This window comes from Ammospiza nelsoni, chromosome 6 (assembly GCF_027579445.1).
Source record: "Ammospiza nelsoni isolate bAmmNel1 chromosome 6, bAmmNel1.pri, whole genome shotgun sequence".
Classification (NCBI taxonomy): Eukaryota; Metazoa; Chordata; class Aves; order Passeriformes; family Passerellidae; genus Ammospiza; species Ammospiza nelsoni.
This window is the reverse complement of record NC_080638.1, coordinates 58322662-58336485: the sequence shown is the minus strand read 5'-3', so window position 1 is coordinate 58336485 and position 13824 is coordinate 58322662. Positions and strand designations below refer to the sequence as shown.

The 13824-nt window shown below is 39.1% G+C and overlaps 1 protein-coding gene across 1 annotated transcript in view; it reads right to left on the bottom strand.

Moving 5' to 3' along the window:
• KCNH5 (potassium voltage-gated channel subfamily H member 5) overlaps window positions 1–13824 on the bottom strand; it is a 151800-nt gene that overhangs the window by 40332 nt on the left and 97644 nt on the right. The window contains exon 8 of the mRNA XM_059474554.1: window positions 11187–11386. Within this exon, the coding sequence (XP_059330537.1) occupies window positions 11187–11386 (200 nt within the window). The remainder of the gene's footprint in view (window positions 1–11186; window positions 11387–13824) is intronic.

Sequence of the window (13824 nt, the reverse complement as noted above, 5' to 3'; positions counted from 1 at the left end):
CCATCCATCCATCCATCCATCCATCCCTCCATCCCTCCATGAATCTATCCGTCCATCCATCCATCCATCCATCCATCCATCCATCCATCCATCCATCCATCCATCCATCCATCCCTCCATGGATCCATCCATGGATCCATCCATGGATCCATCCATCCGTCCATCCAATCATTTCATACAGCTTGAGGTGGGAGTTTTATCCTGATTTGGGATAGTCTTTTCCCACCCATCTACTTTTTTCACTTTATCTAAAAGGGTGATGTGGAAGACAGGACTGTTCTGTTATACTCTCACACTCATTTCCAGAATCTCACACTCATTTCCAGAGGTGGAAATGCTCTGTCCTGTCTGTGGGTGTCCCTCCACACCTGATGCCCAGACTATCTGCCAGCTGCTATGTTCAATGCCTGCAGGAGCACAGAACACAGGACTCACAGAGCTGAAGGAGCTCAAGGACATGCAAAGACAGACCATCTACAAAGAAAACCACCACATTTTGTTTACACTCAGAAAAACCAACTTCCAGTACTCTTGATGTAGTGACCACTTACCAACACATGTCCAAACACACCCAGGGCTCAGCTCAGTGATATATACAAGGAATTACCTGCTCAGGAGGGCCTACTAGACTACAAAATCCAAAAAGATTGGAGGAAAAAGGAAGTATATTGAAACCTCATGAAATGTAAAGTAAAGGTGAGGGAAGAACTGTCCAATATGAAGACATCTTCATTGTAGATCAATTAAGACCTTCAACTAGTTTCTTCCCTTAAATACCTTTCCCTATTGAAACAGTAACACAAATACACCTGAAGAAAGAAAGTGAAAACCTGTGGGTTTTGTTGGGTTTGTAAACTGTGTGTTTAATATCTGCACAGCCTCCTAAACACACTAACATTCTCATAGCCCCAATATGCACAGTAGCTAATTGCACTAAGAAACATATAAATCCTCTTAATGTTTTTCTAGAATAAATGATAGAAAAGAGCATGACACTAAGAGCACCCTGGAAGTCTCATATCAAGAAGACTGCAGATCAATAGTACTGATTAATTTCCCATCATATGGAATTAATCTGGCAGCTTGCTCTGCAGACAATGCAGGAGACAGGGACATTGGGTTAATGAGTTGACTATCATGTAATAATAGCAGAGGGAGACTCTGGTAACCTTGACTAAGCTTTGAGGTAAATGGTCATGTTAATGAACTCAAGCCACGATTTTAATTTCTGTTTAATGCAGGAGAGGTATAAAACAAATTACTGCAAAGCATTACTAAAGCTCTTAGAGCACAGAATGTGAAAAGAATAAATAAATTCTATTTTAATAATAATAATTAGTCCTTTTCTTATTCAGACAGATCAAAGTGCCTTTGGGATCAAAGACATAATGAATGCAGAAAGGTGAAACAGAAGTTATTCTCCCATTCTCTGTACTATGCCATTGTGTGGTGAGAAGGGGCTACTGTAATCATCTCCACTAACCTCTTCCACTCCAAATATTCCCATCAATCCCAGAATATCTGGTAAAATTATAGCCTGGAAGTTTGCAAATGATACAGGTTATTTGTTCCAATGGACAGCTACTCTCTCTTTCAAAACGTGTTGTTTCTGAACTATTTTTTTTTTTTCATTTTCAGCCAACAGTCAGAGAATCCATGATCTTGTTGAGATAAAAGACCTGCAATACTCAGAAATCTCTTCCACATGCAGGTGTTCATAGAATACGACCAGGTCAACTCTCAATTTTGAAAAAACATGAGAGATGGAAGATGCTTTTTCTGTCTAACACTATGAAGCACTGACTCTCTTTGGGAACTTCCCCCTGCATGAGGTTTTCTCACTTACAACCAACTTTCCAGAGCTACCAGATCATTAGTTTTTATTTTAGTTAACACAGAGTAAGTCAATTTGAGTTAATGGTATTTTTCTGTAACAGAATGCTGTACAGAACACATTAAAATCCCCTGCATAAGTATGTTTTATCACAAAAAATAGTAATAAACACATTTGACAAGGCATATTCTCTATAAGCCATCATTTGCATTAGTAATAGTATCTTGTCTGAGTCACTGTAGACCATGTTCTGTATCACATTTCCATAATTTAGCAGGGGCAAATGTCAATTTTACAAAAGTCTATTTACCTGAGTCATTCCATTTACCAGTAGAAATATGGACACACCTTAGTTTCTCAGTAAAAAAAAAAAAAAATTACCTTTGAGAGTGATTGTTTCACCTCAGCCTTACTTGAGGATCAAACAGAAAGTTTGTCTTTATTACAATAAAACAGAAACATGTCATATTTCTTCATCTCAATAGTAACTTAATAAAAAAATCTGCTTTCTTTTCTACCATGATTGATGATTTTGAACATTTTTATCTACTCTTGGGCCTGAATCATGGTTATAAGTTTTTAGGTCCCTTTAATACTATCAGAAATTTAAGTGCTTTTGACTTAACAAGGCCACCAGCTAGGAATTCTCAAACATTGCTCTTAAGAAAAATGTCTGTGTTCATACATGACTGATTACCAAACTTTAGCTTTTGAGCTTCCAAACTGCAGAAAAAATTGGTTAAGCTGATGCAGAGGTTGTTCCTGTAATATTCTGAGATATTCCAAGACCCTTTGCTTGTTTGGACTGTAAAATAATTGTGTCCCTCAAGAATAAAAAACACTTGGGTACAAAGCAGCATATCATTTCCTCACAAATACAGACTTAAATACAGAGTATTAAAAGTGAACACTCAAAGAAATATTCTTTTTATAGACACAAGCAGCATATCTATCATTACACACTGTAATATGAAGAGAGAGAGAAAAAAAATCCATTGCACAGAGAAAAGCCAGTCTTAGAAAGCATAATTCAGGAATTTTCTGATGTCATGATAAAGTGATTCTCCTAATGACAAATCACTGTACAGAGATATATGAAGATATCAGTTATCAACACCAGCAGTGAATGAGTAATGATCTAAGAGTTAGCCAGGAACAAATATGCTTAATTTGATTTTTCCTGCCTGCTACATAGGCATTGAGAGCAGAGAATGAAACAGATGACAAGAAAAACAAATATTTAATACTAGAAGATTTGGCAAGGCATTTTTGACTGCCATAGATAAATGTAGATACATGTAGGGGAAAAAAGAGAGCAAAGATAGACAATTGCAACACTCAGCTATGTGTTTAATGCATGCTCTTCAAATGAGCACTTGAAATTCAGATGAATATTCATGAAAATGACCCCTCACTGATAATACAAGACTTTGGACATTCTTGTAGGGAATTGCTGTCACTGAGATCTCAGCATTTTTAAGGCAGCATGCAGCCAAAGAAATACAAACGAGTAGCACCATGGCTGTCCCTGAGTACATATTGGGTATAAATGCACACATGTGGGTGCAAATAAAAAAAAATAGGTTAAGGGAGGGGATATTCTGCAATGCTTAGTCAGTCTTTTCACTGTGAGGGAAATACCTCCAACACGTCCTGGCAACAGAACCAAAGCTCAGCTGGGACATTGGTTCTGCCCTGTGTGTTCTTCCAACAGCGCAGCAAAAACCATCAGGACAGATTTCTTAAGAGGAGATTTTCTTGCAGATTCTGCGGCCTTTGGCAATGAAACATGCAGTTTGTAAGGCAGGCAGGGGATTCAGGTGCTAACTGAGGGTTTTGGAGCACTTGGAGGGGACAGGTGCTTGTGCTCCTACAGAATTTGCTTTGTAATAAATCTGTAGCCACAGACTTTGCAGCCAGCTCTCCCCTATGTGTCCAGGCAGCATGAAAGAACAGAACCTGCTACATATCAGTGCCAAATCAGAGGAAAATGCTGAATTCTACCCAGAGGAGAATCTTTGCTGGCTGTACCAACTCTGATTTCACCAGGAAAGAAGCAAGGCTCCCTGAACAGCACACCGGTATCCACAAATACCTGACCCACTCCAAAGCTGAGGGAGGAGAAAGTAGAATAAATAAACAGAAAAATATTTAAATAAACAGAATAATATTTATCACTTTCCCTCTTTGCACAGGAAACTGAATCTCCTCCAAGTCAGTGTAAGACAATTGCTGAACTCTGCCATCTCCACCTGGCACCCAGCTGATGCAGACCGCAGCAAGATGAGTCCCAAATCAAAGACTCAACAGCACCATCATCTCTAGATCATCTCATATGGAAAATGCTGACAGTGAGAGAATGGCTTGTGGTTGCTGCTAGAGATGGGGAAAGGCAGGAACCAGCTCTGGAAGACTCACAGGGAATTAGCACAAAAGGTCTCACAGTCTTTTCAGCTTGAGATCTGTAGGGGTGGGGAATTAAACTCCCCAGGAGGTTCCATCTGATTTTTTAACTCTCTCATCCACTGTCTCGGCATGTGCAGGCAGCTCAAGATAAGCTTCCTGAACAGTTCAAAGAGCTCTACAGGGAGCAGAGATTATAAAAAATTCAAACAAAAGAAAATTAATCAAAACAAAAACTTCACAGATTAAGAGCGCGTCCAAACAATAACTTTTAGGATGGGTTTACAGGTTAAAGTATTTGTTAAAAAAATCTTTCCCAGCTGGAAAACACTACAGGATGACTTAGCAGGTGTTACAGAATCTGCTAAGACTTGTCAACAAAAAGGGCAGAGGCCAATGAATAATGAACATTAGGTATCAACCCTCTTTCAGCACACAGGATTCCCACATTTTGGGGGTTGTATGTTGGGAATATATTGACTGAAAACCAAGCCAAGAGCTTTGACATTCTATGGTGCAATAACTAGGACTGTTTACTGAATGAATAACTGTAACAAATATCAGAGATACTAAAAATGCCAGCTTTGAAAATAAAGAAAATAAACTCCTCCAACCTCAAACCCATTTGAGGCCACAGATAGGTCTTTTTATTTTGTGGAGAAAGGCCACTATGGGTTTTCAGACATATTCAGCAGTCAGAATCAAGGTCATCTCTTCACAAAAAACCCACAATACTCACTAGGCAGCTGACCAAGTCACTCAGATTTTTTAGAAAGATTTGGCTCATATGAGTATGGAATTCTATTTCAGGCCAGGCCAAAACATTCAGCACTGGATGGAGGCCAAAGAGACAAAGGTAAGAAAACATCTGATTGGCAAATCACATCCTTTTTCTGTAATAATCAGGTAATTTTGTAAGGATCTCAAAGATGACGTATGGAGCTGAGCAGTAATTAACCCTGCATGCATTAGGGTAGTCTTTAGCACATCACTGAGTATCTTGGCCCTAAGAACAGAATGTCAGCAGCAATGCTGTGCTCTGTTTTAATTGCACTAAGATCCAAGGTCACTTGGATTTAAATGCTCTAAAGTTGAAATCTGAAAATCACATCTAAGTTGAGTTTGGCTTGTTTTCTTATTAATAATATATGAGCTGAAGCAGTGATTCAAATTGATAGATTTAGTGGTATCATAGCAAAATTAACTTGTTTTTTTAACCAAGTAACTGGTTAGACACATTTAAAAAATCCCTAGAAATTTGCTGTAGAGTCCATTAAATTCTGTTTTGTCAACACACATAGAATCTGGCTGAGGGTTTGAAAATCAGGGCAAGAAGAAAGGCAACAAAATGTCCTTTAAGGAATCAAGTGGTTCAGCAGCACAGGGGCTACTGGTCTGTCTAATGCACTGAAAAGTGGTGCACTAATAACATCCATGGATGACCCCAAGTAGTAGATCCCAGGTTGCCTAAAGATTGCATATTTAAAGGTTTTATAGTTTTCAGTTTTCAGTTTTATTGTCATAGCTACAGCAAGCAAAATTATTGCACAGCCTTCTAAGGGGGCAAGGGACTGCACACTACTGGGAAATCTATCCTCAAAAACCAGTTTTTAGATAAAACAAGAAAAAGAAATATCAGAAAGCATGTGTCATACATCAAAGAATTTCTCAAGTCACAACAGTTTCTGGCACTTAAGGTCACCCTTGGAAGAATGGAATTGCTCAGTACATTATTTCATTTTGTGCTTCTTCTGGAGGTGGCTTCATTTTGTGTAAAGACACTCAGGGAAATGAAGGATGAAACCAGATGTGGATAGAGCTTCCCTGAGATGTGGTCTGGAACTGAGAGCCCCTTTGTCTGCTCCATCCCTTTGGTGGCAGTGCCCAGGAAATTGCCTGACCCATCCACTCAGGGACTTACTCCCTCAGGAATTAAGCTCATGAGCAACTCCATAGCCCTGGCATCTCCTCAAGCACGACAAGTTCACCATTTATTCCGTATTAATCCCAAGATATTACATGCAAGAGGCAGAGATAACTGTGAATACTCTCTCCTAGTCCTGCAGAGTGCATACAGGAGACAAACAATCCATAAAGGGGAAACAGAAAGCTCTACCAGTGCACAGGCCCTGTTCACAGACCCATGGGAAGGGCAGTGAGATTTTGAGCATCGTTCCTGCCTCCCGCTCTCCAGAGATCTGTGGATTCCAACTCTACCTGTTCCTAGCTCAGCTCTGGGAGGTGAGCCACAACTCCTTGTTCACCTCATCCCGATCTGCAAGGAACGACCAACAACCTCTGCAGCCTCTACAGCAAAACAAAAATGTTTGTCCAAACGATTTTTACCCGCCCTTCCCAGCAGGGAACTGTGTGCAGCTGTCCCAGCTAATGTTGTGGAAGTTCTCTTTGGCCACAAAGCTTGGCAGGTTTCTACTCCTGGTCATCCACAAGGAAATCCAGCCAGCACTTATGGGCACCTCAGTGTGATGGACATGGCAGGAATGGCAGCCTGATTCCTCAATTTGTCCCAGGGTTTCACTAATTATTTCTACATCTCTTGAAGCTTTTATTAACAACAAACATGAATAAGCTGCACTGTCCTCATGTAGATTCATGTTTAATGAAGTTACAACCTGTGTCTATTTAACATAAACCCATCTCCATTATGTAAGCTTAGCAGTGAATAATTCTAATACTGTGTTATGTTCCTGTGACTTCCATTTCAGCCAGTGCAATGTGGAATTGGCTTTCATTATCCCAATTGCCATTGATGTTCAGGTTGAAACTAAATAGGATTACTTTTTTCTCATTCAACCTATGGCTTTTCTGAAGGAAACTACTGTTAAAACATGACAGACATTTATTTAATTGCCTTCTGAGCAAATTGTAAGCCATACAACAGCACAAAGGTCAAGATGAGAAAATCTTTGGGCTTTACAGACATTTCAGAGTGTTATCATTAGATAAGACCTTGAGACATCTGCATGTTAGTTAATGGTTGTTCTGCTTTCCTGGATAATGACCTATTTCTTACAGAAGAGCTAGTGTCTATAAATTTCTCACTTGCTGCCTGGATATTTTCATAAAAACTAAGATATCTGAATTCAGTGTATTTCATATACCAAATTATTTCTGCAAAGATTTTTTTTAATCTACTTTAAAATGGTCACATACACATAAAGCACTGCCTCTTTTACCTCTCACAAAACAACCCCAGGTTCCGATGGATGAGAGATATTGCTTAATATATAAAAGCTTTTCAGTTTTGTCAGGTTTTTAACCCTGCTCATTATTAGATGAATAACCCCAAAATCTGCATCACTAAACACTAAAAAAAAATTTAAAAAAAAATCCCATCTTGTTTGAGCCACAGTTACACCAGGATATAAGTGTCCATGTATTACATATCTCATCCCAGCTGTCAGAGGAGGGCTCTCATGTTTAAGTGATTTAAGATTATGGATCAGAGGCCAATTGCTTCCCCTTAGGTAATAATAATAAATATGCTAATGCTTTTAGTGTCATTGTTAATTCCTTGTTTGTGAGCACTCAGAGACAGGCTGAAGCATTGTGGTCTGAAGGCAAGATTTGAAGATGAGTTATTCCCAAGGAGATCAGGGAAGCCAAAATTCTGAGCTTAAAGCACCTCCACTTCCGTGTGGGAGACCAAATCCTCTTCCACATACAAGGAAAACACACTGAGGTTTTAAATTCTTTTCAGGACAGCCTGCTACACAGACAGCAAGGACTAGATCTTAACTTAACCTCCTTCACTCTAATTTCCATTTTGCCTTCAGTTCTCATGTAAGGACTCTTCACTTTTGGCCAAAATCTTCTTTGGGACTGCACACTGAATGTGCTATTCAGGGATAAATAATTGAGACAGCAAATCAACAGATGTGAAGTGGTAGTAATTTCAATCACGTTTTTAACTTATATTTTGATTTCAAGCATAATAATTTAAAATCTTTAATTATCAAAGAAACACATGTTACCTCTTGTTCCATCAATGCTGGGATTGTCCAACACCACAGAAATCTATTGTAATACTCCTAAAAAACTCATTCTTTCTTCTTTTCTTTAAATTTGGGATTCAAAACACAGTCATTTTAACATGCTGGGTGACTGAATTAAATGTATTACAAATTTGGGGCAAATGATGTCCCAAAACACACTCCAGTGTGACCATGGAGATATATGTGGAACAATTTAGGATGTAATATGTTAGGTTGAAAAACATCCTTGGATGATAGATATTGTCTGATCTCTCTGATGAAAAATTAAAAGCTGAAATTCCAGTAATTATGCTGTGTCATGAGCACATGTGTGTTTTGCAAGATAATAAGAAGCTTAATGAAAAGTTCATAAAAATTAAGGAAAATGGGAAATCATGTGATGCAAATATATCCTTACAACAGACTGCTCAGAATGTCATTGCTGGAGCTTTGAAAATGAAACTGCAGAAGCCTCTAAGGTCAGGTCCAGGCTGCCAGAAGAAGGAGTGCAGAGAAGCAATCCTAGACCTGGAAGAAAATCCCCTCTTTCAAGCTGGAACATTGTCTGGACTCAGGAGCTCAGCTGCAGGTCATTAGCCACAAAAATTTTTGTGTAGCCACAAAAATAAATCTGATGTGACACTGGGTACCTCGGGGTCCCTCTGCTCCCACCCTCTGGCTGCTCTAGGTTTGGTGCAGATGGATGTAAGTTAAGTGCAGAGGGTCTTACAGCAAGGCTTGAAGGGTTAATGAAAGGCCTGAGGCAAGAGAAACCTCCCACCCTAGATGACCAATCTCTAGGACTGTACCTCTGTTTCTACGATTTTTCAGCTTTAATTTGCAATGGTTTGGGTGATGTACATCATGACACCGTCCTGAGTGGAGATAAATGTAAGGCTGGCTGCAACACAGCTTCCCAAGCTTTTGCTAAAGGCAAAGTTTTTGCAGAAAGCAGAAAGCAAACTGCCTTGTCCTTGCCCTCATCCAGCCCCTGAGCTGCTCTGTGCAGGCACTACAGGCCACTGGAGCTGCTGCTTTTGCAGACTTTTGCAGGCTGTAAGGGACACAAAATACCAAAATATCCAACCCAGTGCTCAAGTTCTTACGTTTCTCTTGTCTCTGTTCTTCTGTACCATGGGCTTTTCTGGGAAGCTCCATTAGTTCAACTACTGATGTCCAGATGCAGAGGTTCCTGAAATCCTTCCACTGTTTTAAACTGGGTTTGCATCCAGGCCTAGGTTTAGGCAAGTCTTCACCAAGGGAAAATTGTTAAAAACCTAAGTCACAGACTTTACAGGTAAATTAATTATCTAGCTAAGCAGCCACTCCATCTTACAGACCAGAGAACAATGCTTGCCATGAGTCAGAGATTAGGGTTCTAACTGTGTTTTTATCATCTATAAAACCGGACATGCGGAAACTATGGTAGGAAATTTCAGTAATTAAAGCATAGGTTCTCCTAATTAACTGCAAAGCATCATTAAAATCTAATGAAACTGTAGTGGAGTAACACAGGACTCTGGCTTAATAGCAAGGAGATAAATGCAAATGGCAGTTGAATTTTCATGTAGTTGGAAGTTTATACAGTAGGACTGAATGCATTTACAGGAGTTTAGAATAGAAAAGCTCACTTTTAACACTTGTAAATCAGGATTAGGAAGTTAGGGTATTAGTGTATAAGAAGTTAACATATTAAAGAATGTGGCATACTGAAGCACAAGAATCAGAGAAATAAAGATTTTTGTTACTTAAAGTAGTTGTATTTGTAGTGGTAAACTGAATTTCATAGCAGATGATAAATCAGAGAACTGGTGTTGCAAAAACATGATGTAAGACTAAATTTTTCTGTGCAGAGATTTCATCCTGGAATACCTGAACAATCTGCACCACCCTCCCATATTGCACCAGAGATTCAACTGAAGAAAGAACTTTAAAGCTCTGCAAGCACATTTCAAGAGTCATCTGTCATCTGTCATGACTCTTCCTTAACTCCTTTGGACCCTTGGCCTTTAAGTTCTCAGGAGGGAAATCATGGATACTGGAGCTTGACTGCCTGATTTAAGCTGACGTGTACCAGCTCTACAGGAGCCACAGGAGCATGGCTGATCCTCACTGAACAAAAATCTGAACCTAAAGCTGTTTTATCTTGCCTTATGTTCAAGGCATTGCAGCTGGAGCCCTTCTCTCATCTGACTTCAGCTCTCAGAAATATCCAAGGCTGGACAGGCTCACTGCACATGCAGTGCAGAAAGAGAATTCTTGAGGACAAGCCATGAGGTCAGCCCTGGCACATGATGAATCACTCTCCAAAGATGATCTTCTTAAACCAGCTTTTGAAGAAACCTAAATGATCAGTTCTTCTGAGGGCTAAAGTCCTGCAGGACTTCCACCCTGGCATGGATGCCAAGGGTATCACATTCTCTGTGCCTCCCTACCAAAGGGACAAAGTGCCATTCCAGAGATTTGAGCTCAGGGAGATCAATCTCTACTGCCATTAAATCTTATACTAATTATGCTGATGGATATGTCTATGGCCTGGGCATCAGCAAAAGGTCCAAGCCAATCAAACTCATTTAATTGCAATGCACAGATGCCAATACTTCTCAGGATAATACAGATGTAGTTTAGACACCAAACTATGTTCTTGGGCTAATTTGAAGACCAATTTTTCATTGATTTCAATAGTTAAGTACATTAAAATTATTTAGCATTTAGATAAAGCAAGACTGGAAGGAAAGCAGAAAACATTTACCACAATGAAAAATAAAGGCATACATTCAAAGCAGCAAAACAGTCCACTCTAAAAACAACAATTTTTTTTTCCAAACACAGACATAATAAAGGTGTAGCATGCAGATAAGAATTTGTTAGTAAATTATAAGCTGCTATACAGAAGAAAGCACACAATGGACACAAACTCTTGCTATCTAAAGTGTTACCTCAGGTACTCATACCTTTTCTGTGTCAATTCCTTTAGACATGGACCAGGTTGAGACAATGTAATCCATGACTCTTTCACTAAGGCCTTTTGGGACTTGATATAATTTTAGGAAATCCCTCACATTGTTCAGCATCTCGTGGTACCGGTTGGTGTTGGCATACATTTGCTGGAAAATGGTGGTGACGTTTCCAAAAATAGTTGCATAAAGAAGAGCTGGAAAAAAAAAATTGAAAATATATATGTATGCTCTATTAAATGCTAATCATAATTCAAAGATAATGTCAGAGAAGTTTATGGTTTACACTATAACATTAGACATTACAGACTTTTCAGAAAAGAGAAATATTCTGGTATCTCATAATACCAATGTGCTGCACTACTTCTGTTTTTGACATTATCAAATACACAGAAATGTGCCTGTCATTTTTAATAATCTTTGCTCAGACATACTTTATAGCAGAATTCAGTTATGAATTTCCATATTGCTTAAAAAAAAAAACCAAAACAACTGCAGCCTACAGATGGTAAGAAATAAACCACTGTGAAAGGAAAAAATGCCTTCTATCACTCAGTGCTTAATGTCTTCCCTCTACACAACCCATTTCTACCTCATTCCAGAAATCTCACTTTGTTTCAAACCAATTTATTATTGTACATCACCCCTATGTGAGAGGTGGCATTTTTAAAGCAACATGGTGTTCTCCTAAAACCTATCTAATAGAAGAACTGTACTCCCATTTCACACTGTGATATTTATGTGTCCAGCTAGAAATCAGATGTCAAAGTTCATCACAAATACAGGATTCAAACCCAACAAAGTCACACAATGTGTAGCACAAATGAACACAAGATTTCTGTTTAAAAAAACAGAGCAGAATAGCAGTCTGTGTGATGCTGCAAGGGCAGGTTTTTTCCTTGCTTTTCTGATTGCTGTGTCAAATCTGCAAGCTACAGAAAAATTTTCTATACCTCTGTATCCATTCAGACATACATCAACACTTAAGAGTACAAGCACATGGATTATAAGAAAGTTTAGATGGATGAATGCCACATGACTTTTTAAATTTCTTTAGCTTTCTCTGCTCTTTTGGACTTCTGCAGCAGGACAAACCTGATGAAATATCACTTCTCTTAAGTGCAACATCCCTCATCCTTTTGAGCAGTTGCTGATTTATCATGGACTCATCTCATCAGGTATGTGAGGGCACAATATCCCTGATGTTAGATGTTACTGCAAATCATTATAAATGTATAGAGAAGCCCCAATTGCCCCCAAAATGCTGTCTTTCTGCAGAATTCCTACAACCTCTAACTACACCTAGACTGCACCTGCAAATCCAATGCCTACAACCCAGCTGGCCATGCAGACCTACCCAGAGCACACAGGCTGATTGAAAATGTGCCCTGCAAGACTGGCACAAAGAGATGCAACTCTGTCACCTGCCAGGCTGGAAACAGCTAAGGATGCTATGGTGGAAACAGATTGTCTGAAGCAACTGGCACCTATTACCTCCTCTTGGCAGAGAGGATTTGTAGAAAAATATAAAGCCAGAGAACAAATTCTAGTTCTGTGTCTCATAATATAGTGTCCTGGAAAAGTTGTACTTAAAAAAAAAAAGTTTCTTCAAGAAATTATGGGTAGAATAAATCATTGAATCAAGCACACAAAATCCCTGTAAACAGCACGCAGCAATACCTCAGGAAGCCAGAATCCACCAGGCTGTGGAGTCTGCACAGACAAACTCAGCATTGTTTCTCTGTTGGAAACCAAAGCCTTCCTTTCCTCATCCAAATACCCCACTTCTCTCACAGGTCACTGCATAGGGGATCCCTGGCAAAGAGTTGAAGGGAACCTGCTTAGATGTTCACAGCTTTGGAGCTGTTCCTCAAAGGCTCTCCTCACTCCTGGTGCTCCCCCCATGCCCACAGGTTTTGGGGGGAGAGAAGATTTTTCATAATTTACCTCTCTCTGTAAATACTCTCCTCATCCCTGCTCTCTACATGATAACTAAAAAAGGAAGTCATTTATAAAAAGCTGATTTTATAATTTTGCAGGCCTTGGTATGCAACAGAACTCTGGAGATGCTGACAAGCATCTAATGCTGCTGGCACCTTCAATGGGTTAAGGCTCTCCATCAATAGCCCATATTGACCATAATAAGCAAGTGAAGATTTGTCAGAGAATCTCTATTTAATGAGAAAATATTGAAGTGACAAGTGTGAGTCTTAGCCCTCACCTATAAAAAAAAACAAAGGCAGATAAGCACTACCAAGGGCATTTCACTTTTGCTGTATTTTAATTATTTTTGGCAGGTGGAATTGGCAGTAAAAAACATGTGCAAAAGGTTCTGAAAGGAAAGAAAATATAATGCTGTGCCTCTCTTTACAGTAAAAGTATTTAAACAACCTCTAAAGAAATCTCTGAAGTTATTCATACACTTAAAACTCAATAGTTTTAATTTAGTCTCTCCATTTACAATAAACAGGAAAGACGAGGTTGAAGGTGAAATTATCCAATTTCATTAAAAGACTGCTTAGGTCAAACTGCATTTATTCGCCTTCTCTATAATGACTTGAATTTCTCCAAACATTTCCTGTTATGTTCCTACAGTCATGCAACACTCATTAACTCAATTGTTCTATGTGTGTAG